The 27,589-nt window shown below is 44.7% G+C and overlaps 1 protein-coding gene across 1 annotated transcript; it reads left to right on the forward strand.

The window, feature by feature from the left end:
* The first annotated feature begins 7,479 nt into the window (after positions 1-7,479).
* On the forward strand, positions 7,480-27,333 carry LOC308478660 (calcium-activated chloride channel regulator 1-like). Its single transcript, XM_081008597.1, has 15 exons — positions 7,480-7,621; positions 9,012-9,192; positions 10,226-10,366; positions 10,628-10,778; positions 13,048-13,159; positions 14,178-14,346; positions 15,262-15,483; positions 18,078-18,302; positions 19,128-19,305; positions 19,603-19,709; positions 20,547-20,777; positions 21,553-21,817; positions 24,112-24,276; positions 24,968-25,204; positions 25,573-27,333. Exons 2-15 carry the CDS (start codon positions 9,037-9,039, stop codon positions 25,860-25,862), a joined length of 2,649 nt encoding a protein of 882 aa, XP_080864723.1. The 5' UTR covers positions 7,480-7,621; positions 9,012-9,036; the 3' UTR covers positions 25,863-27,333.
* The last annotated feature ends 256 nt before the right edge of the window (positions 27,334-27,589 follow it).

Consider the following 27,589-nt stretch of genomic DNA (forward strand, 5'->3'; position numbering starts at 1 on the left):
GGTTGACCAAACCGGTTGAGTCCCTGGATTCCTTTAATGGAATACCCTTCACATAGGGATGGCAAGAGAATTCTCCCATCCCTATCACCTGAACCAGAGCCTATCCCGTACCCATAGAAGAGGAGGAATCACCATCTTTGTGCCTTTTGGCCCTGCATTTGGAGCGACGACTCTTCTGCCGCTTGCCACCGGATGACGGGACCCTGGGCATCAGAAGATCCTCCTCAGAAGAGTGGATGTAGAGCACCTCCCTCAAATGAACCAACTGCACCTGAACAGAACTAAAAACATGTGAGGTGCTAGGCTGATAAGAAGTTCCTCTCCCCATAATCTGCGCTGCTGAAAGCCGTGAGCTCCCAAAACCCGAGTGTGCCAACTGCGAACATGGTAGTCCAGACCGAAAGGCCTGCTGAACCGTGGCACGTGTACTCCTGGGATGACCCCTAGGACTAGGTGGGACTGGAATCCTGGAAAACGGCAATTGGGACAACAAAACTCCAGAGGACTCAAAAGCCTCGCTCCCTTCACTCACATCAGAGGGACCATGGGCTTCATAAACAGTAGAAGAGGAGGAAGGGCCAGGCTGGGGATCAGGCTGCCTCCCAAACTGCTGAGCCAATGACTCAAGCTCTGAATTAAACCTTGTCAAGGCCACAAGGTCCAAGCCAATATTGGCCATGATAGCATGCCAAACGATCCAGCGTTTGCTGAGGAACTGCTGGGGCTTGCACTGAACGCAGCGACTGAGACAGGCCTCTAATTACCCTTTTTGTAGGGAGAGCAGGACTAGGGTTCCTTTTAACAGGCATCTCAATAAGCTCTCCCAAAGAACAAAATAAATAAACTCTTTAACCGTTAAAATGGCGATCCCTCCTAAACAAGATTGTGCTCCCGCCAAAACAAGACGGCGCTCCTGCCAGAAATGGCACTATCACCAGTGCAAAATGGCGCTCCCTTCAAATAAGCTGGGGAAAATGGCTGCCGGCCCCAGGAATTTCCCCAACCAGCCTTAAACAAATTAGGAGGGGTGTGTGTGTAGAATTCACCAAGCTTACAGAGAGGGAACTCTCAAAAGCCAAAAAGGAGAGCAAAGTAATCACTATAACTTAAACTCTTTCGCCCCCACTAAAACTCAATTCAAGGCTCTTTAAAATAACCGCTCAAAATTGCTGTTCCCAAAGGCCAGGGAAAAAACGGAGGAAACTCCGCAGCCAGAAGCGCTAAAGGCCAAAGCCCTGTGGGTGAAATCTCCTCCAAAAACAAAAGAGAGGGGCTGCTGAGCAGAATTTTTCAGGCCGCAGCAACACCGCACATCGGGAGCCCCTGGATCAACCGGCTTGTTTTCTCTTATTTTTACAGCAAATGGTTCTAATCCTAAAAACAAACCATAATGGTGATGGCGGGATGACAGGCTTCCTTGCCCTTGCACTTTTAGTTACCGTATTTTTTGCTCCATAAGACGCACTTTTTCCCTCCTAAAAAGTAAGGGGAAATGTGTGTGCGTCTTATGGATCAAATGTAGGCAGGAAAAGCCCCCAAGCAGCTCTTGCGGGATTTTCCCCGAGGAGAGAGAAGGGACTGACTGGCTTTTAGAGGGGGAATGCAATAAAAAAATATATTTTTAAAGGGAGCGCTGAGCAGAACCTGGGATGTATACAGGCTCTGCCCAGCGTTCCCTTTAAAAATATTTTTTCTTGCATCCCCCCTCTAAAAACTAAGTGCGTCTTATGGTCAGGTGCGTCTTATGGAGCGAAAAATACTGTAATTCAAAATTGGCTGATAACATACCATTTATGCAGATTTGCGCTCATGGATTTGCATTAACTCGGCTGATAGGTTTGTTTGTTCCTGAAATGCTGTGTGTGAGAGAGGGAGAAAGAGTGAGATCGTGACCTTTAGCACTTTTGGCTTTGGTTTTCTCCTAAAATAGTTATTTCACTCCCAAAGATTTTGTCTATGTGTCAGAGAGAAAAAGCTTGCCAACGACTTTCAGTGCCCTTTCAGTGGTTTGTTCCCCAGCCTTTTCTCTGGAACTGAGTTCAGCTCAGCTCAGCGCTCTGACCCTATAATGCTATGGGCTGGTCATGATCCAAGATACGAAAGATATCTTTCACTGGGCAGAGGTCTTGCCTTTTAACAAATCTCATATACAGTGGTACCTCAGGCTAAGTACTTAATTAGTTCTGGAGGTCCGTACTTAATCTGAAACTGTTCTTAACCTGAAGCACCACTTTAGCTAATGGGGCCTCCTGCTGCGCCGCCAGAGCACGATTTCTGTTCTCATCCTGAAGCAAAGTTTTTAACCTGAAGCACTATTTCTGGGTTAGCGGAGTCTGTAACCTGAAGCATATGTAACCCGAGGTACTACTGTATTGCAAAGTTAACTAAACCATCTTCATTCTTCCCACACTGTAGCCTGTAACCAATATGCTTTAACCATATCTGCATACCCTTCAACATTTCTCTGATGAAAATAGGAGTGTCCTATTTAATCATCATCATCATCACCACCGGCATCATTCTATTTATAACCTGCCCATTTGACTGGGTTGCCCCAGTCACTCTGGGCTGCTTCCAACATATATAAAGCATAATAGAACATTAAACATTAAAACATTCTTTGGTTTTTGGGGCATGTGATTCTATTTTTTGAATGTGCTCTGGAAGATCTGATAAAAATAAACTAAAAAGAAAAGGGGCAAGAATACACCCCTTTAAAAACACCTTTTGTATTAGGGATGTTGGAAGAGAGGTGACCTTTTGCATTGAGTTTGATTTGGCAGATGTTAAAGGAATATAAATTCTGTATTAAGATCTAAGATTCTGTGATTCCCCCCCTGAATGTCCCCCCTGAAATTGACTCTGACCAGAGCAGTACATGCAGGTATTATTCTGTCTTGCAAATTGGAACGCTTGTGCAGATGGAACAATGGGAAGAGTGCAATGTTGAATTTCAGCCACAGATATCTTGTGTAAAGAAAAGGGAACCCCCTCGCTTAATGTTCTTTATTGGTCAAGACCTTTGTTTCACCTAAGTCAACCGTCAGTGTGGCTTTTGCTGCCATGCTTTCTACATAACCAGTTCTACGGAATGGTTGCTTAACAGTGCCTTTGGGTGAATAATGATTCAACATTAAAAGAATTAGATGCATTTATTTATTTACTAAAACGGTGTCCTTCCTCCCAAAGGAGTGAACCTAAAAATATTTTTTTTAAAGAAATTTAAATCTAAAAACGTTAAACCATCTTAAAACACTTAAAAGGAACCACACACTCTCAAAGTTACTAAATTCAATATCTGGGTGAACATGAATGCCTTTAAATTTCTCCTGAAAGTCAATAATGAGGGAGGCAGATGCCTGTCTCCAGGGACAGCATTCCACATCCCTGTCATGAACTGGAATGAACCATTATTATTAGTAGTAGTAGTAGTAGTAGTAGTAGTAGTAGTAGTAAACCCCACCCATCTGGCTGGGTTTCCCCAGCCACTCTGGGCAGCTCCCAACAGAATATTAAAAGCACAATAAAACATCAGACTCCTCATAATTTTCTGCTGCTTTCCATATGGGTGGTACCCAGCTATATATCCCCTCAGAGCTACTCAAACTACTCCTTACCTGTTGGAATCAGCATTAAAAAGCCACCTAGTTTTACAGGTGCGTTTGCATTTCAGGCACTGGGAGGGACAGAGGGATGCTGTCAATGGATGGGCGGCAGCAAACTTGACTTCTTGTCTTTTGGTGTTTGGCACCTTTCAGCAAGAAATCGTGTGTGCTATCCTGAAGTGAGGCTTGAGTCAGGAAAGCTTTCATCCAAGCTGCCCAGCAAGCCAATCAAGAGGACTGCATGAATGTCTTCGTTTTGATTTTTCTCACTCTCATTTGTTCAAACTCAGGTTTGAGTCTCCGCATTTCCATGGTTGCATTTTGTTAAAAACAAAAAGTCCTCAGGATCGTTTGTTAGCATTTGAGCGCAAATTTCTCTCCCTACACCCATTTTTGTGTGCAAATTTGCCTAATATAACCGGAATGTTTCTCCCTGATGTACAGTGGTACCGCGGGTTACATACGCTTCAGGTTACATACGCTTCAGGTTACATACGCTTCAGGTTACATACGTTTCAGGTTACACACTCCGCTAACCCAGAAATAGTGCTTCAGGTTAAGAACTTTTGCTTCAGGATGAGAACAGAAATCGTGCTCTGGCGGCGCAGCAGCAGCAGGAAGCCCCATTAGCTAAAGTGGTGCTTCAGGTTAAGAACAGTTTCAGGTTAAGAACGGACCTCTGGAACGAATTAAGTACTTAACCTGAGGTACCACTGTAATGTATTCACATTACTTGCTGCTACACCCGAGTCAGTCATTCATTCCTGGAAACGAAAGAGCATAAAACACCAACAGTGGGAAGGATAAACTTGTATTGCTTTGCGACTTTGTGTGTGTGAAAACATCTGGGAGTAGGATAGGTCAGAAGAAAGTTTGACTGAGTGCAACGGGATGTTACACATAGGACTGCAGCCTTTGGGATGGGGGGCAAATGAAGGCTTTGTATGTTTGTGGACACACACTTGCACGCCTAGGAACCAACTCCTAGGGGCCGAGGTCCCTTTGCCGCTTCCGCCCATTAATGTGGGAAGCTAGGTAGACAGGTGTGTGGAAGATTATTATCAGAGAGTCAGCGACAATGGAAAACACACACACAACAACTAGCAGCCCTGGTGGCTCTGCAAGAGGAGATTGCTAGACTAAAAGCAGAACTAAAAGCTCTTCAAAAACTTACAGGTGATTGGCAGCTAAACATAATAGTTGGAGTGCTTAGAGATTGAGGAAAAAAAGAATTGAGCAAATGGTTTATATAAAGCAAAAGGATGAGTATGATAAAAAGTTACTAGAGAATGTTCTCAAAGGAGGGAAAGCTAAATGCCAGATTCTATTCACTCCGGTGGCAGCAGGATAAAAACCTTTCATTCTAAAGGTATAAATCAGGAGTTTGCTGAATACTACATGGAACTGCACCAGCCCATCCACCCATCCACAGAGGATATGGATTGCTTCTTATCTACCTTTTCCAGTTGTTACCCAGAAAGAGGCTTCCTCTTTTTAATATATTCGGAGACTTCTCCTTTTTCAAATTACCCAATTCCACCGACTGATTAAGGTCATGCACCCTCAGAGACTTGAGGATCTGATAGATCCATCTGAACATTCTGGGGGGTTCCCCAATGGAAAGAGCCAGTGTTCTGGTCAAGGCTCTCATCTCATTGTGGAATGGCGAGATGAGAAGGCTTGTTACATTTATCACTCCTGAGCACCCTCTCCAGCACTGTGGAGCCCACAACTCTACTGAGTTCAAAGCAAGAAAGCAAGGCTAGATAATGGTTATATACTCGTAGAGTAGACGTCCAGTAGAGATTTTCCAGATTGTCCAGAACTTGACCTTGCCTCTTGGTCTGAATGAGCACCTGGAGGCAACAGAGGTCTTCTGCCATCACCTGGTCCACCATTTTGAAGGGGGGCGGAGTTGCATCATGTCCAACTTTGCAGAATCAATTTCAGTTTGTGCGACTCGATCTCATGAACAGGGTGTGGCAGGTATGGACCTGGTAAATGCTCTCTGTATCCCTGCCCAGCATGGCTGGAGAAATCAAGCTGGAGGTGGCGGTGATTGGGTGGGTCTCAGATGTGTAGGATGTTTCATTGCATGAGGGGGGTGGTCCTCACTACCTTAAAGGGGGACCCTTGACCCAGTAGATTGTACAAACATTTTAGCCAAAAAGGCTATTATTATTTAATAGGAAGGGTTGACAAAATCTGGAATTTTCTGGACATAGCCAGAATACTGCAGTCGGAAGCTGTGTCTGGTGGGAAATTGCTGAAATGAATTCGGACGTATGACAAAAGAAAATCAACTCCCCCCACCCCAAAAGCTCAACAACCCTATTATTAAGAATTGTATGTAGACAGCATCTTAAAAAGCAGAGACATCACCTTGCCAACAAAGGTCCGTATAGTTAAAGCTATGGTTTTCCCAGTAGTGATGTATGGAAGTGAGAGCTGGACCATAAAGAAGGCTGGTCGCCGAAGAATTGATGCTTTTGAATTATGGTGCTGAAGGAGACTCTTGAGAGTCCCATGGACTGCAAGAAGATCAAACCTCTCCATTCTGAAGGAAATCAGCCCTGAGTGCTCACTGGAAGGACAGATCGTGTCCAATATTTTGGCCACCTCATGAGAAGAGAAGACTCCCTGGAAAAGACCCTGATGTTGGGAAAGATGGAGGGCACAAGGAGAAGGGGATGACAGAGGACGAGATGGTTGGACAGTGTTCTCAAAGCTACCAGCATAAGTTTGACCAAAATGCGGGAGGCAGTGGAAGACAGGAGTACCTGGCATGCTCTGGTCCATGGGGTCACGAAGAGTCGGACACGACTAAACGACTAAACAACAACAACAACAACAACAACAACAACAACAACCAAAGTACACACATTATCTCTGTTTTCAGGTCATAGATGACTTTTGTAAAGAGGAGGGTTGGGTAATACAGTCCTGCTAAATTTTCTCAATTTCTCTGCAGCTATTGATATAATGAAGGAACGCGGGTGGCGCTGTGGTCTAAACCACAGAGCCTAGGGCTCGTCGATCAGAAGGTCTGCAGTTCGAATCCCCACGACGGGGTGAGCTCCCGTTGCTCGGTCCCAGCTCCTGCCCACCTAGCAGTTCGAAAGCACGTCAATAGTGCAAGTAGATAAATAGATACCACTCTGGCAGGAAGGTAAATGGCATTTCCATGTGCTGCTCTGGTTAGCCAGAAGCGGCTTAGTCATGCTGGCCACATGACCCAGAAACTGTCTGCGGTCAAACGCCGGCTCCCTCGGGCAGTAAAGCGAGATGAGCACCACAACCCCAGAGTCGTCCGTGGCTGGACTTAACCTTTATTGATATAATAGACCATGGGCTGACTTCTGGGCTGACTCTACAGGGTGGCTATTAGTCTGTTCTGGTGGCTCTGTTCCCAACCTGCAATGTCCAGAGAGTAGCACTGGGTGAATGCTCTTCGGTCCCCTGGTATTTATGCTACAGAGTGCTGCAGGGATGATGGGAATTGTAGTCTAAAAAAACAGCTACTGACTGATTAAAGTTAGAAAACTGTGTAGCTTGGCCTCATCCTGCCTCCAGAATGACTAGCAGCCAAGCAAGTGAATCGTTAGCGTAAAATCTCAAAGGGCACTAGAAGCATATTCTAAACATAGCTTTTGAAAGAACTCAGTTAGAAGCAAAGAGAGTTCATCTGCCCGCAGAACAGTTTTGGCTAATTTTATACTTCTTTAAAAAGTCCTCGGAGATTTTGCAACAGGGTGGACCCTTTGGTTTTGAAACCATTTAGAGGGAAATCGGGTGTACCTTTTGGTTTTGAAACCTTTTTAGGGGAAATTGGGTGGACCCATTGGTTTTGATATTATATAAAGGAAAATCGAACCCACACGTCTCTGCGTTGATCTCCTGGCTCCTGAACCTTTCAGAACAAGCCAGAGTCCTAAAAAGCAGGAAGTAATCTGCAGGACGCGCCTCATGCAAATCTAATCAATCTCAAAAATTAGTCCTGCTGGATTTACACCCAGGTAAGTATGTACTGGGTTGAATCTTCAATTTTCTTCATGTGATTTTAGCTCTTTCGACACAGCAGGCTCTCACTGGATATATTCCTAAAGCTTGGGGCCAAATTATGTGCTGTGTGAAATGCATGTCTTCATGTATGCCCTTTATTTAAAAACAGAGACCTGAGGAGATCTAAAAGCACTAAACTCTCCCCAACCCTGTGGCTTATCTCTCCCAAAGGATGCTTTTCAACTCAGCCAAGCTTTTATACTGGAAGTGGGGTGAATGGGGGAAATGCTATAGGGAAGAAGCTATAGGAAGCTTCTTGGTTTAATGTCTTTCGATGACCACCCTCTGTCATTTGCTTTAGTGTGTTCAGCTGACACCACATCTAGCTCAGCCCTTAGTGTTACACTGAAGTGTGAATTTCAAAGTCCCACACATTACCTTAATCAGCAGTGTTGCTGATTATATTTTAAAGCAACAAATGTCTTGGCTCCGGGATACCTGAAGGACCCACCTCCTCCCATATCAGCTGGCCTTGTGCCTAATATCTGGTGAGAAGGTTTACTCGGTGTCTTGACTATGGTGGAAGCATGGCTGGGATAATGGTAGGGTTGTCATATTTTAAAGAGCAAAAAAGAGGACGATATGATGACTCTCCTTTTAAATACCCCTACTATATGTAGGTTATAGAAGCTGTAATATGTTGCTGAGCAGGGCAGGAGAAGAGAAGAGGAAAGCAAGTCTTCAACCATGTCTATGTCTCATCCAGATGTCTATGACTCATCCAAAAAGTATAGCCACCCGGACAGAAATTTTACCCCTGAAAAAGAGGACGTGTCCTGGAAAATGAGGACACGTGGCAGTCCTAGATAATGGTCAATACTGTGGTAACACCTGAGTCCTAGAAGATATTGCCTTGTAGGGTTCTTTTATTGGTGTTTCCCACTGTAAAGGCTTTTCAATTCCACCAAGGTGTTGCTGTGCTGTGTAGGTAATGCTCTGGTTTTAAGTTTTCGTTTTATCCATTTATTGTATTTTACTAACGGTGTCGTTTTATTGTGATATTATTACTGCATTGTTGTTGTTGTTATTTATTGACTTTCCTCCCTTCACCATAAGATCCCAGATGGGTTAAAATAATATAAGGATACCTGCCTACAGGACACCGCCTGCCAAACCTCTCTGCTCTCTTTCAACCCATTTTACACCTCACCCCTAACCCTCCACGCACCCATAGCTCTCTCAACAGCAGAGTCCTATCAGCTGGGTCAGTGATCAGCTTTTCTGTCTTTGTTATCTAGGCCAGTCAGAATTTCCAGTCCGGTTACAAAACATGCAGCAGAGTTTTAGCTTCCTCCTCTCTCCTCGCACAAATAACCATTCTGTGCTGTCATTTTTCTCCATGAGGCTGGAGTAGGAGGCACGAGCAAAGATGGCGTTCAGTTGGTGGCTTCTTCCATTGATGTTACAAGCACTACATGGGGTGACAGATGCCACGGTGAAACTCAACAATGGTGGGTTTGAAGACGTGGTCATTGCAATCAACCCTCAGATACCAGAAGACAACAAAATTGTCGACAACATAAAGGTGCGACTGCTAAACGTTTCTAAATGTGTAGAATGTGCAAGCATAGGTGGGGATATAAGTATATAGTAATAATAATAATAGGGACGCGGGTGGCGCTGTGGGTTAAACCACAGAGCCTAGGACTTGCCGATCAGAAGGTCGGTGGTTCGAATCCCCGTGACGGGGTGAGCTCCCGTTGCTCGGTCCCTGCTCCTGTCAACCTAGCAGTTCGAAAGCACGTCAAAGTGCAAGTAGATAAATACGTAGGTACCGCTCCGGCGGGAAGGTAAACAGTGTTTCCGTGCGCTGCTCTGGTTCGCCAGAAGCGGCTTAGTCATGCTGGCCACATGACTAAGCTGCATGCCGGCTCCCTCGGCCAATAAAGCGAGATGAGCGCCGCAACCCCAGAGTCGGCCACGACTAGACCTTTCCTTTAATTACTTTATTTATTTATTTATTTATTTATTTATTTATTTATTTATTTATACATACCTGCCCATCTGGCTGGGTTTCCCCAGCCACTCTGGGCGGCTTCCAACAAAACACTAAAATACAATAACCTATTAAACATTAAAAGCTTCCCTAAACAGGGCTGCCTTCAGATGTCTTCTAAAGGTTTGGTAGTTATTTTTCTCTTTGACATCTGGTGGGAGGGCGTTCCACAGAGCAGGTGCCACTACCTGTAACTTGGCTTCTCGCAGCGAGGGAACCGCCAGAAGGCCCTCGGCGCTGGACCCCAGTGTCCAGGTAGAATGATGGGGGTGGAGACGCTCCTTCAGGTATACTATATATATGGGTGGGAACAGCAAGAAAATGTTGCAGTATACAATTAGCTGGTGTAAAGGAAGCCGGCATAAGTTAAGCCAATATAAAGTACATCCGATTCAAGCTCTGTTCAAGACTGGGGCCACTACTGGTTGAGCCAGCCTAAGCCTGGCAGAGGGAAGGCAAGCCTTTAAAATCGTTACACCACCCCTAAGTGCACATTCTACAAACCCAAATGCAGATAGTAGTCACTGAACACACGGAGGTCTTTCTTTCCTTTCCTTGCTAGGGCATGGTTCAAGAAGCATCTGCTTACCTCTTCGGTGCAACACAAAAAAGATTTTACTTCAAGACTGTAAAAGTGATCATTCCCTCAACGTGGAAAACAAAAGCTGACTATCAAAGAGTAACTAGAGAGTCATACGATAAGGTAAATCTGGAGAGAATGCATTGAAATGTAGGCGTACTTGGGGTATTTTTTAAAAGATTGGGGCAACTCAACTTACTTCTGAGTAAACAGGCATAGATTTGGGCTGTGTACATTCGCAGGCCCTCCAAGTGTCCCTTATATTAATAATAATAATAATGAGGATTTTTGCTGAGGCAAAAATCACGATAAAGCATTAATATCAAAGGTACTTTGCTGCTGCTTTTCTGGGTGATCTTTCAACCAAATTCTATTTTATTTCAGGCAGAAGTCATAGTGGCAGCTCCTTACCTGAAACATGGAGACGATCCCTACACCTTGCAATATGGCGGATGTGGGGAACCTGGGCGATACATTCATTTAACTCCTAACTTCCTGACAAATGACAAGTTGCTTGACGCTTATGGACCACGAGGTATTACTTACTACCCGTTCGTTCAGATTAGACTATTCGAGTTTCCCTAAATTAACAGAGTAAGGAAAGTCCTAAAGAACCCATACCACTTTAAACTTTATCACTCTAAAGGCAACCAAAACGTCATAAGGAACCGGCAATATCTCTGTGTCCAGTTCATCAGCACATTTTTCAACCCACAAAAACATGCCTCTGTTTCCTTTCAGCAACGTTACTGCGGTGGCTTACACACCATAAAGTAAACAACTTCCTACTGTTTTCAGGATTATTTAAGGGAGGTGCATTTAGGAGGTGTATGCGATCTGTATCAAGTACTTTCAGACTCTCTCGTGGGTTAATATCTGAAGCCGTTAAGAATTGTCTTAAAATGAACATAGCCAAGGAATATCCTGTTCTGTGAGAGCTCAAGGCTCACAGGAGAAGCCCGGTAGTGTCTCATCAAGAGGCTAAGTCAATACTCCGTCAGAAATACAAGGGATCCACAGCCCTTCTGAGGAAGTGATGCATGATGATGCCTCTGGAAGCACTTAGACTGGGCCAGAGACTGAGACATCTTGACTGGGTGCATAGTGAGCCCCACCTTCCAAAAGAAGATGGCTGCCTTTAAAGGGCACTCACCTTATTGGGCAGTCCTTGTGGTTGGGGAGGCCGGAGTACTGTGGGAGATTCATCTTCTGAATCAAAGGAGGGCGGGCAGGATGTGCCTCTGGCTGGCAGGATCTGGAAGAGGCTGTGGAAAGCTTAAGTCTTGTCCTCCTCATAGCTGTCAACCGTCCCTTATTTGGTGGGAAAGTCCCTTATCCCAGGGCTGTGTCCCGCTGCTGTCCCTTATTGATGATGTCCCCTAAATTTCCCGAGTTTCAAAGGAAGCAGCTCCTCTCCCTCCCTCCCTCCCTGCCGGCCAGGAAGGAGGGAGGCTCCAACTGTGTTGCTTGGCTGCATTGCTCACCCAATAAGGAGTCTAAGAACGACTGGGGGGTGGAGTTTGCATGCCTTGTGCCGATCAAATCGGCCGCGTTGCCTGGGGACTCGCCTTTGCTCAGCGCTTCCCAGCGGAGAGGTGACGGTGGTTTCCCTTGCTGCCGGGTTTCTGTGCTGTGGGAACCACCGCTTGAGGCTTCATTTGGCTGCTGGCTGGGCTTTCTACCTTTGGCTTGTAGGGGCTCAGAAGTTGAACATACCTGTGCTTGGAAAATCCCTTATTTTGGCTGCTGATCCCTTATTTTTGAGGCTGCTGGTCCCTTATTTTCAAATCTGTAACTTGACAACTATGGCCCTCCTCCGTTGCACCGTACACAGTCCCCGGGTCATAACAAGGAAAGCTAAATTGAATTTTTAATTGTTTGTTGAACGGTAGAAATAGAGGTGCATCTTCCACCATTTGCTAAGCAGCACTACCCCCCCCCCCAAAAAAAAATACAGAAGAGCTCAGATTGAAAAGAAGGCTAATCCAATAATAATAGATACTTAACCATTGGTATGACTGCACAACATTTCAGATTTTATTTTAGGGGGGGGTTGTTTGTGGGATGGGTGTGTTATAACTGTCAAGGAGGGGTTTGCTTTCCTGAGTCCTCCATCCAAGCTAGTAATCAGTCACACGCAGGCGCTGAATGGGTTGCCAGGCTTGATTGGCTTCTTCTTGAGCACCAGCTACAGAACATCAAACAGCAAGGCTAAAACACGGTGTGTTCTCTCCCCCTACCCCGCCCCACCGAAGGCTTATAGGGGCTGGGGAATGTAGGCAACCATCCAGCCCCATCACATGCTCCCACTTTGGGGACTAATTCTTACCACCTGCCTGAGGTACCCTGCCATAAGGTAAAGGTAAAGGAACCCCTGACTTAGATCCAGTCGTGACCGACTCTGGGGTTGCGGCGCTCATCTCGCTTTATTGGCCAACGGAGCCAGCATACAGTTTCAGGTCATGTGGCCAGCATGACTATGCCACTTCTGGCGAACCAGAGCAGCGCACAGAAATGCCGTTTACCTTCCCGCCGGAGCAGTACCTATTTATCTACTTGCACTTTGACGCGCTTTCGAACTGCTAGGTTGGCAGGAGCAGGGACCGAGCAACGGGAGCTCACCCCGTCGCGGGGATTCGAACCGCGGCCTTCTGATTGGCAAGTCCTAGGCTCTGTGGTTTAGCCCACAGTGCCACCCGCGTCCCTGAGATACTTGCTCACTATTCATGGCAATAATTTCTATCTACCTGTATACTGTACTTTTTAAAAAAGGTATCTTAGGTTTTGTCCTTGATCTTCCACAGGCAGAGTCCTTGTCCATGAGTGGGCTCATCTCCGATGGGGTGTCTTTGATGAATATAACGACGATGCACCTTTCTACTCTCCTGGGGGAAACAGCATGCCTGAAGCAACGAGGTACCACCCCAAATCTCCAACAGATGCATCTCTTCTTTTATAAGTGATGTTTGCCTTGGTCTCGTTCGTTTGGTTGCGGTGTGAATCATTGTCTTGAGGATGAGCTTTGATGATATATGGAAGAGATTTCTCATTAGGGCAAAGTGGGGGTAGTGTCCTGCCCTGGGGCAAGTGCCCACTTTTCCGCTGCCCAAGACCTCATTTTTGGCCAGCTTACTCAGTCTCTCTGGAGACTGTTCTCAGCCACAGTCCTGCACACAATTTAGCCCAGTAGTGCATTTCTTTTGGCATGGTGACGTTTCAGCGGATTGTCCCTACTTCTGTTTGCTCCTCACCTGAGTCTAACCTGGCAATTTTGTTTCCAGTGGCCCACAATGCCAAACAAAAGACGCCATTTGCTGTGTGCTAAAGACAGGCCTGGATATTGGCATGGCTTGGAGGAGTTAGTTACTAGAAAGCTTTCCAGACCCTCCATTGCCCAGAACCCAGCAAGCCTTAAAAGTAGGCGAGCAAAGAGCTCAAAGACAGAGGGCACATAGCAGCACACATAGAAGTGATGGATGAGGAAGTGGGAGAGACAGGGGGTGGAGATTCACTCGGGACACCATTATTCAAGAGTCTGGGTTCTAGGGCCTCTCTCTGTAATGTTTGAGATAAAAATGGACTGTAAGAAACTTTTCCTTGTTTTTATACTTTCCTGGGCAACCAGCTGGGAGCTGCTAGGAGCATTCTGACATGAGCTAATGTACTAACTGAGCACACATAAAAATCAGATCTGAACCACGTTTGCTGAATAAAGTACCTGTCTAGAAATCATCTATATGATTTATTCAAACTTTTTCATCTCCGCCCATTATGAAGAGTTCTACAATCTGATCTTCAGGGTGGGCTTGTGGGCACTGGAGTTTGTCTTAGCAGTCGTGGCATTACAGAAAACAAGATAGCATGCAATCATACCAGCATGTGATTATTTCTTGACTTTTAAACCAACCATGTCTGTTTCTGTTATATTGATTAGGTGCCCAGCTACTTTCAAGGGTAGCTACGTATTCCTGCTCGCTGATGGAACTACCAGACCATGCAAAGTTGAACCAAAAACTCAGCTGTATGAATCTGGGTGCCAATTTATTCCAGAAAAAAACCAAAATACTCCAACATCTATAATGTATGTGCAAAGTATCCCATCGGTAAGTATGATACGTCTTAGTTGGGATTTATTTTTCTCCAATGCCTCAAAAATGCAGGATTTTTGCTAAGTTAAATATAATATTTGGAGATTTTTAGCTTCAGTTCTTGCAGGTAATTGTGTGTGTGTGTTTCACTAATAAGATTGCGTTAGGGCTGGGGAGAAAGCATTCCAACCAAAATTTAGTTATATTGACCTAGCAATTCAAGAAGAAACTCTTTCTTAAAGGCCTGCAGTTTTCCCGTCCTTCCCTCTTGAAACCTTCTCTCAATTTATAGAAGCTACATACAGCACAAGCTACGGGACGCAGACTGACTGAGCAGCCAATAGGCCCAACAGTAGGGTTGCCATATGTTCAGACATAGCTGGCAATTGGCGGTCGGAAACTTTGCCAAAAAAAGTGGAACCCAAATGAGGTAGTTGAGGCACATAGTCAGACTGAAGGAAAGTGAGATAGGTGGTGCTCTCTGCAACAGAACAACTAACATTTGGATAATTGTGTGGGATTCTGCAAAATGTTTCTGGTTTCTGAGTAGAGTTGAGGTAGCCTTCAAAGTTCTCCCTCAGGCCCTCCAACTGTCCCTATTTTCCAGGGACAGTCCAGGATTTACAGAAGCCATCCTGGTTTCTGATTTGACCCCGGAATGTCCCACTTTTCCTTAGGACGTTCCTATTTCCACCAGGGAAATGTTGGAGGATATGTTCCCTTCTTCGGCAGGAAACTGCTCAGAGTGAAAAGCTAGGTAGGTGAGCAAGCGAAGGAATGAGGGAACAAACAAGCATATGTTCATCTGTTCTTTTTGTCTGAAAAAGAATGTCCACTTTTGTAGCACCTCTTCCCAAGGAATGGCTGCCATGAGGTAGATATTGCTTATAAGGTTGTGAACTTGATTTATTCTTCTTACCTTTTATTTAGGTTACTCAGTTCTGTGACAAAAGCAACCACAACACTAAAGCAACAAATATGCAGAATAAAATGTGCAACTACAGGAGCACCTGGGATGTAATTACGACTTCTCCTGACTTTGCCAAATCAACTCCACAAAGAGCTCCTCCGCCTAGCCCCACTATCACTTTGCTGCAAAAACAGGAGAGAGTTTTGTGCCTAGTACTTGATGTTTCTGGAAGTATGGGTTCGGTGAGTCTATGTTTTCGGTTCTCAGAAGAAGTATTTTGAGACAGTTCAAAAATGATGGAATTGACGTCAATAGTGACAACAAGTGTCAATACAGCATTGACATTTCTGTCATAAATGCCACGCTGTTTTATATAATAATAATAATTTATTATTTATACCCCACCCATCTGGCTGGGTTTCCCCAGCCACTCTGGGTGGCTTCCAACAGAATACAGTGGTACCTCGCAAGACGAATGCCTCGCAAGACGAAAAACGCGCAAGACGAAAGAGTTTTCCGTTTTTTGAGTCGTTCCGCAAGACGAATTTCCCAATGGGCTTGCTTCGCAAGACGAAACATCTTGCGAGTTCTTGCGAGTTTGTTTCCTTTTTCTTAAAGCCGCTAAGCCGTTAATAGCCGCTAAGCCGCTAAGCCGCTAAGCCGCTAAGCTGCTAATAGCCGTGCTTCGCAAGACGAAAAAACCGCAAGACGAAGAGACTCGCGGAACGGATTAATTTCGTCTTGCGAGGCACCACTGTATTAAAATACAATAGTCTATTAAACATTAAAAGCTTCCCTAAACAAGGCTGCCTTCAAATGTCTTCCAAAAGTCTGGTAGTTGTTTTTCTCTTTCACATCTGGTGGGAGGGCGTTCCACAGGGCAGGCACCACTACCGAGAAGGCCCTCTGCCTGGTTCCCTGTAACTTGGCTTCTCACAGTGAGGGAACCGCCAGAAGGCCCTTGGCCTTATAGACAGGGAGCCTGTTTTTGGTTTTAGGTTAGATTTGGTTAATTTGGATATATATGAAACTACAGGGACGCGGGTGGGGCTTTGGGTTAAACCACAGAGCCTAGGACTTGCCGATCAGAAGGTTGGCGGTTCGAATCCCTGCGAAGGGTGAGCTCCCGCTGCTCGGTCCCTGCTGCTGCCAACCTAGCAGTTCGAAAGCACGTCAAAGTGCAAGTAGATAAATAGGTACCGCTCCAGCGGGAAGGTAAACGGCATTTCCGTGTGCTGCTCTGGTTCACCAGAAGCGGCTTAGTCATGCTGGCCACATGACCTGGAAGCTGTCTGCGGACAAACGTCGGCTCCTTCGGCCAATAAAGCGAGATGAGCGCCGCAACTCCAGAGTCGGTCACTACTGGACCTAATGGTCAGGGGTTCCTTTACCTTTACTATATGAAATTACAGTAATTACGGTAATTCATACAGGAGAAGAGTTCTAGGGCAGGGGTGGGCAACCTGGCTGAGGTAGAATGCATGGTCTGCTCATCCTAAATCCCCAATTGGTGCAGGGAACCTAGAGGAAGAATTGGAGCATGGGAGGTGAAAACCACACGCCTTCTGAATAGTTTCTATCCAAGAGCTCTGATTGCACTAAATAATGATCTCAGGGCCAGTTGCAAGAAATAGCAAGCAGGGAGTAGGAAGGAATGAGACAGGTTTTTAGGTTATGTTATGCTTTTAATAGGTTATGTTACATTCTGGAGTATGATATGTTTTTATAGATTATGTCTGAATAGGATGAGAGTGTTGGATATACGTGCAAATGTGTATGTGAACCCGGTCTTTGGGTGGGTGTTTGATTTTCGTTGTTGTGTATACTGTGTATATACGGACAATGACAATAAATTTATCTTAATCTTAATCTTAATCTTAATCTTAAATGCAGGGGTGAAAGTGAATGGAAGGAGGCAAAGGAAATCCTGATCTGGCCAGATCAATCAGGTCTTTCAGGTTTCTCAGTTGTGCAGGAAACGTCAACAGCTGCACAAGGCTTCCCTACTGCAGAAATACCCTACTGCAGAAGTTTATGGTAGACACATGATGGGGGTTGGAGAAAGTCATATCGCTCCTGGGATGGGTAGCTATAAATGCGTTTTCCTGCCGCCCTGGCTTTTCTATGTTCTGGAGACAGGCTTCTGCAAAGCTTGTCGGAGGCCTGGGGCAAGAGTCTTGTTAGACTAAAGTTGTAAACTCAAACCCAAAACAACCAATCCCTGGCAGGGCCCCCCAGCCGGCTTAGCCCTCTGAGGCCCAGGGAAGTGTACCTGGCTGCCTCACACCTCCACTGCACGGGCCTGTCTGGTAATAGTCCTTGAAGTGGATTTAAGAGACATGGGAGGTCCTTATTTGCATTGGCGAAATGTATGGAATTTTTTAATTGAAAGGCAGGGTTTACATCATCTAACTAAACAACTGCTAAGCAAATGGGAGGGGGACATTCTGGAATGGAGTTTATATTTCTATACTAGCATACAGAAATTTGAATATCAGACACAAAAACATTGTAGGATAATCATTCTCCAACAGCAGAATTTGTGGGACAAGCCCCATTGCAATGAATGGTGCTCTTGTGAACCTCCCATCCATTTCAATGGAGCCTGTGCATGAAAACATCCAGATGGATTGTGCCCAACATTGCAACATGGATGAGGTTATTTGGAAACTCATGAACATTATGCATTTGCCTACATCCACATAAGTTTATCAAGCCTTGTTTTTTAAAGTATAATTGACAGTTGCATTTTCAGTCATTTATTTGCTTCCCAGAATCCACTGGCAGTTCTGTGAATGCTGGTTTTTTTATTAATATTATTGTTATGCCTATGCAGAGCAATCGCATTGGTCGGCTGAAGCAAGCTGCGGAAATATTCGCCCTGCAGATTATTGAAGCGGGATCCTGGGTTGGAGTAGTCACGTTCAATAGCGCGGCAACAGTCCAGACTCAACTGAGGCAGATCAGCAGCGACAGCGTGCGCAAAACTCTGGCAGGGTTTCTTCCTACTTCAGCTGGTGGAGGAACTAACATATGTTCTGGAGTGCGGTCAGCATTTCAGGTGAAAAAGAATAAAATTCCAGATCCTTTTATTCCTATTCTTCTTTGTAGGGTAGCCAGATGCAAAAGTGTAAAGGGCTGCTGTGTATCTAAGGGTTGTGTACAAGAGGGTATTTCAGCAGGTATGCTCTCTCATATAAGCCAAGAAACAAACTCAGTGCAGAGAAGATAGAGATGCTATGTGCAGGTGGATCCACTGCCTGGGTAAGTTCTGGATAAGTTCTGGGTAAGTTCTGCCTGGGTAAGTTCAACCAGTTCTGGAGGGAGTCCCAATCCTCTGAAAGATCAGGTTCCTAGCTTGAGTGTACTTCTGTATCCATTGAAGTGACTGGAGGCAAAAGTGGCTTCCACCAGGTGTGGCTTCTGCCATCTATGAACTGGAAGCCTCTCAGTTTGATTATTTATTATTGTCCATCTATCCCACCTTTCCTCTGAGGAGGTCAAGGTGGTCTCTCAGGCTGAGAGACTATTTGGCCTGAGGTCGCCCAGTGAGCTTCATGGCTGTGTGGGGTTTCAAGCCATAGTCTTGGCCAACATTTCCATGGTTTCAAACCATGGTCCTAGTCCATGGTTTTAACCACAGCTTTCTCGTGTGAAATAGCAAATGCTAATACTTCCTTATTAACAACCATGGAAGATATGGCACCCATCTCACCAGACTCTGCTTCTGTTACAGGTAGGGAATTAGTTCACACAGAACAGCAGCAACACACCACACTTAGCGGAGCTTTGTAGCATTTTCTTGTTCATTTTAAGCACAAATGGTGCCCGGTGGCTTCCACATTCCTAGTTGCTGCTAAGATTCTAAATGCTCTCCTCCATACAGGTGTTTTTAAAGAAGTACCCAAATACCAGAGGCTGTGAAATTGTGCTCTTGACAGATGGAGAAGATAACCAAGTAAATTCCTGCTTTACCGAAGTTCGAAATAGTGGGTCTATAATCCACACCATTGCTTTGGGACCAAGCGCTGCAAAAGAACTTGAAATGCTGGCAGACATGACGGGTAAGGGAGCGGGCAGAATGCCACACCCTCAGACCACTTGGTGCCAACTGGGGTTTCGCTAAGAGTGAGTTTACTAGTGGGCTCAGCCCCCTGCCATGCTACTTTCATCCGCACCATGTTCCTCCTACTTGCCCACAGAAACTTCACTGCTTTTCAGTGCTCTAGACACCTACTTTATATTTACTGACGCACAGATGTATTTTGCACACAGATGTATAAAAGACTACACTACAACAGTGTATTGCCTTTTATTCCATCGAACCAAGTATCCTAACTGTTCCTTCAATCGCATTCCAGGAGGTCTGAAATTTGCTGCCACTGACAGCTTGAATTCCAACGGTCTCATTGATGCTTTCAGCGGAATTTCTTCAGGAAGTGGAGATCTCAGTCAACAATCTATTCAGGTATGCATTGCAAAGATTAGAGTGAAATAAGCAGTTCTACTACGACTATTAGGCACTGTAAAAAAAAATGTTTAAAGCACAAAGTAAAATTAATTCTATAGTCCATATTTTACTAGTATTGTGCAGCAGGAAAACCAGGCAGAATTCACAGATCTTACAGAGGTGGATTTTGGCAGCGCTGAAACAACATTTCCATTTTTACTGGTCCTAATTCAGTTGAATGTGTGGTCATACAAGCACCATGGTCCCATGCCAGATTGTGTCTCATTGACTACTCTTTGCCAAAATGTGGCGTCAGATCTGTTGCTTCACCTAGAGTTGCTCCCCAAATCTCCCATTGTATCGGCTGCAAATTTACTTCTCTTTGCCTGTGGAATTAGAGTTGTGTGTCTCGCAGAGTCAACCTCTCATTTGAGATCATTGATTTGCATTTGATCAGAGGTTGTCCCAGCTTTTGAGCTTCATTTAGAAGTCAAACATGCTGTCAGAAAGATCTCCTTAAACTGCATGTTTTTGACACTTGGCGTTTGTAGCAAACCTTTTGGGTTAAAACTTACAAGGTGGCTAGCACCCAGCAAAAGGCCACATGCGACCACAATAAATATTTTTGGGGCAGGAAAATAAATTACGGCATCTGCAGGGAATAGATTAAGTATCCAGCATCTTATATCTGGGAAGGGTTGTTGAGCTGGGGTTGCTACATTGTTTGTTTTCCTCCATGTCTTTACCCATGGAGATATTGTAGGATACCAATTTTATCCCCGTTGCAGATCTATTCAGGTTATAAAACTTTTCAAATATATCAGCGTACTTATTTCCTCTCCCCACTCCCAACAGCTTGAAAGTAAAGCGAAGGAAGTAGCTGCCAAGAAATGGATGTTTGGTATAGTATCCATTGATAAAACGGTGGGAAAAGACACTTTCTTTGTCATTACATGGAGCGCAAGCACAACTCCACCAGAGATGTTTCTGGAAGATCCCAAGGGGAAAAAGTACCGTACAAAGGACTTCATAACTGATAAAACCAACCTACGGACAGCCCGGCTCCAGATTAGTGGAATCGCAGAGGTAAAATATTCGCTCTCTATGCAGATAACTCTTCTGTTGCTTGTGTGCCTTTTCCTTTGGAAAATAAGGATACATTATGCAATTGGGGAAGAGCCATTTACTTCTCGAAGTCCTCGGTGTAAGGTTTTGCAATGATATTAAGAGTGCTTTGTTTTTCCCTAGAAGAGAAGGTGCCAGTACTCACAGCCTAGAAATGGCTGGAGGAAGGACAACCAAGCGGGCATAAGGGGCGGGGGAGACGCTCTGCGCATGCTCAGGGAAGGAGGCAACAGGCCTCTAGGATCCTGGCACAGTCTCATGCCTCATTCCCCAAGCCCAGAAAGCGTTTGCCTGGCTCTGGGACGGAGGCAGGAGATACCACCCCCTGGGGGCCCCCGGAACCTCGGGTGCAAATGGGAGGCGTTGAATAAAAATAGGGGGGGGTGGAAGCATAAATAAAGAAGACAAGAAAAAATTGAAAAGCCACTTGTACATGTTTCCTTTCCCAGGAGAGCACTGAGTAATTTTTGTTTTCCCCGAAAAGGGTGCGGTAGGCCAAATAAGTTTGGGAACCTCTGGTCTGGAAGGTGCCATGAGATGTTCTTTCATTTCCTAGCTCATCAAATGCCTAGCATGACGCTGCTGCCAGTATCTGCTCTTGGTATATTTTCGGGGGGGAAAAGACACCCCATCTTATCAAAGCATAATAATAACCGAAGGAAATAGGAACTGTATTTATAAACAGTTAGATATGGGATATTTAATATCCTTCTATTTCTCATCACTTGATTTCCAGGCAGGAGACTGGAAGTATTCCCTGCAGAATCAAAATACAGCTCAAACCATGACAATAACAGTCACCAGCCGAGCAAGGTCAGCAACTGTGCCTCCAGTTCGTGTGATGCCTCTTATAAAAAGAACGCATAAGTTTCCTGATCCGTTGGTTATTCACGCAGAAGTCAGCCAAGGGTTCTTACCTGTGACTGGTGCAAAAGTCATAGCCACAATTGAAGCAGACAATGGAGCAGCTGTGGATCTAGAGCTTTTGGACAATGGTGCAGGTAAGTTTGTTTCGAAGCGTTTGTGGCACTATGCATTTCCCACAGAATCAGAACATTAACTCATCTAGTCTAGCATTATGTAATGCGACACGGTGGCTTGTCAAGATGCCTGGCAATTGTATTTTCAAAACCAGCCATTTTTGTAATTTAAAAAAATTGTTTGTTTGCTCATTTACAATATTTGCAAACCACTAAAAAGTCCCAGTTCAGACTACGCACATAGGTGAAATAAAATTAAATGCAATAAAATAGTATAGTATAATACAACATTCAACGTAATATCAAATATGAAATAATTGGCTTCTAAAACGTAGACTCATAAACAGGCATAAAACTCAAAACCGACTGGCAAACAGTTATGTCCTCCCCAAAGCCTGAGATCCTTTTTAGCTTGCGTTGCCAGAGATATAAACTGCCTGCAGAACATATGCTCTACCCCTGAGATGAGACCAATAGGGAATACTCCATTCTGGGTCTTTGCGAAACCCTTCTAGGTGCTAACACCTTCAGTCCTTCTGTCTTTCACCTGGGAGAGATAGCAAGGAGATGCCATGCTTTCCCATACCCTCCAACATTTCTCCAATGAAAACAGGGACGTCCCATTCCATAATGATAATTTTGCTATTTATACCCCACACATCTAACTGGGTTGCCCCAGCCACTCTGGGCAGCTTCCAACATATATAAAAGAATAATAAAACATTAAACACTTAAAAACAACAACACAACCCTATACAGGATTGCATTCAGATGGCTTGGGGGTCGGAGAACTCCATACTCTCCAACATTTCTCCAATGAAAATAGGGACATCTTAAGGAAAACCAGACATCCCGGTCAGAAACCAGGATGGCTTCTTTAAATCAGGGGTGCCCCTGGAAAACAGGGACGCTTGGAGGGTCTGGGATGCCATCAGCACGGATGTAAACCTAACAAGAGTTACCTGGGCAGAACCCTGACTCCAAGGCTTACAATCTGCAATAGGCAGTGGTAAAAAGGGGAAGATCCACCCCCCCCAAAAAAAAACCATTTAAAGTACTTTCAGTCACTTCACCCAAAGAAAAGCGGGACATTCTGGAATCAGATCAGGGATGTCCCTGGAAACTAGGGACACTTGGTGGGTCTGGTTTCCAGGTGTGCTTCTTGATATAGAAGGAGCTAATAGCCCCATCTGGATGCTTTAAGCCTCCATGTGATTAGAATCACATGAAGAATGGAGGAAACAGCTGCCCCCATTGTCATCCTCCATCAGTTGGTGATGAATGTCTGCCATGGGGAACTTGCTCTACTCCCTACATATTTCGAAACCCTAAATTGTGCAGGGAGCCTGCTGAAGTGGAAACGGCTTCCCATTTCAGAAGTTATCCCCCTCATCAGTGCCATCTTCCTAGGAAAAGAGGTGCTGGAACTCACCTTGAACATTTCCCTTGTTCTCTTATAATGGCAATGGCTTCCACCTGAGAGGGGCTAGAACCAAGTTCCCCTGAGTTATGGCTGGGCGGGAGGGAGCCCTGCCCCTCATCACTTGAAGGATGCCAGAATAGGCCTACTCCCAAAGACAAATGAAGCATCTGGCTCAGGTGCGGATGACCTTTGCCTCACCTGATTTTGCTGAACTAGAAACTGCGATGTAAGAAGGGGCTCAGATGATGTTCTTAGAGTCCAGGCAAGTTCATGAGGGGAAAGGCAGTTGTGGCTATATTTAGCAATGGCAGCCCACCAAGAGCTTGATAAATTAAATTTTGCGAACTGCCCGGGACTGCAGAAAACGGAGCTTGTCAAGCATGCAGAAGTCCACAATGTATGCTGGTTTGCTGTCCTCAGGTTGGCGAGTTACAAGTTGTGTTGGCCTGCATTGAACAGGGATTAACATACTTATGACTCCATATCACTACATATTCAGATTTAGGCACTCTACTGTTTTCATTAGAACAGGAGCAGATACAGTGGTACCTCGGGTTAAGTACTTAATTCGTTCCAGAGGTCCGTTCTTAACCTGAAACTGTTCTTAACCTGAAGCACCACTTTAGCTAATGGGCCTCCCGCTGCCGCTGCACCACCGGAGCACGATTTCTGCTCTCATCCTGAAGCAAAGTTCTTAACCCAAGGTAATATTTCTGGGTTAGCGGAGTCAGTAACCTGAAGCGTATGTAACCTGAAGCGTGTGTAACCTGAGGTACCACTGTACTGTGGAAACAAACATCTCCTACATAGGTTATGTAGGGTTTCTTTTTCTTTTTTTAATAGCAGTGAGGTGTTGGGTTTGGATGTTTAATTTTAATATCGATGTACCTAGGTGCCGACATTATAAAGGACGACGGAATCTACTCGAGATATTTCACATCGTTCAAAGTAAATGGTCGACACAACCTAAAAGTGCGGGTCCAGGGGCAAGGCAAGACTGGCAGAAGGATCCGTAGGCAAAGTCAAGCTTTCTTTGCACCAGGGTTTGTAAATAATGGTAAGGATTTGTTACGAAATAGCAATACTGGTGGTATGCTAGCTCTGCGATTCTCAAAGTGTGAATGACACTGGGCATCTCCAGAAGGAAACAAACTTCTTCCTGCCATTTCCCTCCCCATCATTGTCTTTATGTAGATCTGGACACTTGAGTACATATCTCTGACACGTTCACACATATATGTACGCACATCCTTCTTTCCTGCAATATTCAAATCTGCCATGTGCTTCTCAACTCAGTGGGTTAGAGAGAGAGAATAGATCTACAGCAGATTTGTTGTTGTTGTTGTTATTTCACCTTCCAGTTATGCCCCAAGGCAATGTAGAAAAGAAAATGCAAACGGTTACAAAACAGCACAAAAAAATAACGGAAGATTCGTTTAAAATGGATACCTACAGTAGAGAACTCTTCATCCAGCTGGGATAGCTTGTCAGCATAAAAAAATGTATTTTAGAAAGTGTGGGTGGGATGTCATATCTCAACAGGATGTTGTTCCATAGAACAGGGGCAGCCACCCCGAAAGCTCTGCTTTAAGAAAATAATTATGATTTTCTGTATATTCTGTCTTTGTTTTGGGTTTGCACAAAAGGAAATAAACAGGACTTTCAAAATAATGGGGAAGTTTGGAGGTTTGTAGTCTCACCATATAATCTATCATCCTTCCTTCTTTCCTTCCTCCCTTCCTTCCTAGGTGTAATAAATATGAATCCCCCAAAGATTCGTGATGATGACATCGAAGTTGACGTAGGAAATTTCAGTAGAGTGGCATCAGGTGGCTCTTTTGTAATGTCAGGAGTTCCGCCTGGTGGTAGTAAAAAAGATGTTTTCCCACCCTGTAGAATCACTGACCTTGAGATAAAACCACTTGGTGATTATCAGTTCCTTTTGTCCTGGACAGCTCCTGGGAATGACTATGATGAAGGAAAAGGTAAGTGCAAAATTCTGCTTTAATCAATCAATCAATCAATCAATCAATCAATCAGTAAGACTGTAGAGTGTGTGTGTGTGTGTGTGTGTGTGTGTGTGTGTGCATAAAAAGGTTTGTGGGGAGCCAACCACCACTTTTATTTGCAGCAGCCTTATCTCCCTGTAATATTATATTACAGTAGCATTATGTTATTGCTCTGGGAAGAGGGATTTCATCCCATCTGGTCCACCGTTGCTGAGGGCAGAGGGCTACCTGTGGATAGGAAGTTTGAAATGCATTGAAAAGGATTTCTGTCGCTGTTATCCTTGATGCACGACTGAAGACGCACAGCTTAATGCATGCCCTGTTGGCTGTTCTTTATTTTGCAGCTGAAAGGTACGAAATAAAAATGAGTGAAGATCCCTCGGCGTTGATAGATGCAGCTTTTCAAACGGCCACTTCTGTGAATACCGCTGGTCTGAAAATGGAAGTCGCTGGGGTCAAGCAATCCTTCCAGTATAACGCAGAAAACTTAAAAAAATCGAATGGCACCTCCATCTACTTTGCCATTCGTGCCATTGATGGTAGCAACAATGTAGGAGAAGCATCTAATATAGCCAGAGCAGTCGTGCTTGTTCCCATATTGCCAACCACCCCAGATGATACTTTTTGTCTGTAGCTTGTGTTTTGCATAAACAAAAAACCAGAAGTCTTGATACTGGAATGCAATAATACAGCTAGGATTCTGTTTCTGTTTTGAATTTTAATTGGCTCATTGTTGGTATGCTTTTTTTTTTTTTTTGTAATTTCCATGTCTACAGCTAAGCAGCTTCCATAATAGAAATGGCTTTTAAAAACTGTACTCAAATATTTCATGGCAGAATTGTCACGATTAAAATGCATCATTATCTTTAAATGTGAATTTAGTAAGTTGGCAACCCTAATAAGCAGGTGCACTAGGGCAAACTTGTGTGTTTGGCAACCTGGTCAGTTAATGTTTGTTAGAGACACTTATGCTTGTGAGATATTCACATGTAACACTTTTAACAGCCTGTACTAAACCTCTTTAGCCTTTTATTCTTTCAAGTTAAGAAAACTCTTTTTAACGCAGTTGGCTTGTGAAATCTGGTGAGCAGAAAGCATCAGCTTTGCTAAGAAATAGTTCTAGTGACAGCATAGCAATGGAACAGTGACATAGTTATGTGCTAAGGTGGTTTTTGCTTACAGGAAGGCAGGAGAAAAGGACTGAGATATAACTGTCAAGCTAGCAATCTGGAGTTTTCCTGCTTTAATATGCAGAAACTGTGGGTCTTTGAAACATGGGGTGCTCCCATGCATGTGGAGAGAAAAATATTACAATTCAAAAGTCTGGATCATGGCAGAGAAGAGTGCTGTGTTCACAAGACAAGACAGATTCTATGGGAGAGAACTTTTGTTCTCCATAATAAAAGGTAAAGGTACCCCTGCCCGTACGGGCCAGTTGTGTCCGACTCTAGGGTTGTGAGCCCATCTCACTAAAGAGGCCGGGGGCCAGCGCTGTCCGGAGACACTTCCGGGTCACGTGGCCAGCGTGACAAGCTGCATCTGGCGATCCAGCGCAGCGCACGGAAACGCCGTTTACCTTCCCGCCAGTAAGCGGTCCCTATTTATCTACTTGCACCCAGGGGTGCTTTCGAACTGCTAGGTTGGCAGGCGCTGGGACCGAAAGACGGGAGCGCACCCCGCCGCAGGGATTCGAACCGCCGACCTTTCGATCGGCAAGTCCTAGGCACTGAGGCTTTTACCCACAGCGCCACCCGCGTCCCTCCATAATATGTGGCACTCTCAATGGCAATTTTAGAAGAACCAATTCACAAAAAGGGTTGCAAATTCACATAATATTGCACAGCAGGGATTTTCAAGGGCGAGACATGACCACAGTGCTTCCATCTCTCACTTTATTTTTCCCTTTTTGTACAGAGCTCTCTGGCCAGGATCCTCTGCTTTTGTGTGTGTTTCTGCTCTCCTTGGTGGGAGTGCACTAGGCTTAGGGTACTAGTAGGATTATGCCTTCACTTTCGATTCGCCCTTTCCCGTGTTTCTCTTCACAAGGGAGAGAAGACATCCTAACCTGTGTAACATTTTATTATGCAATAAAGCTTCGAACTTTCCTTTTTGCTCTGGTTATCTATTCATCTATCTTCCTTTGCAAAGGAAGAACCCAGTTTGTGGTTCAATTGTTTATCCTGGCATCTTTGCAGAAAATGACCCCGGGCTGATCCGTTTGACACACACACACACACACACACACACACACAAAGCCTATTGTTTAAAGTTCACTAACTAGTGAACTTTAAAGTCCCCAGAGTGAGTCATAACAGAACCCGACTAACGTATTCCATCAGTGCAATGTCAATCATATTCCTG

Source organism: Podarcis pityusensis (genome assembly GCF_964106645.2).
Source record: "Podarcis pityusensis genome assembly, chromosome: 6".
Classification (NCBI taxonomy): domain Eukaryota; kingdom Metazoa; phylum Chordata; class Lepidosauria; order Squamata; family Lacertidae; genus Podarcis; species Podarcis pityusensis.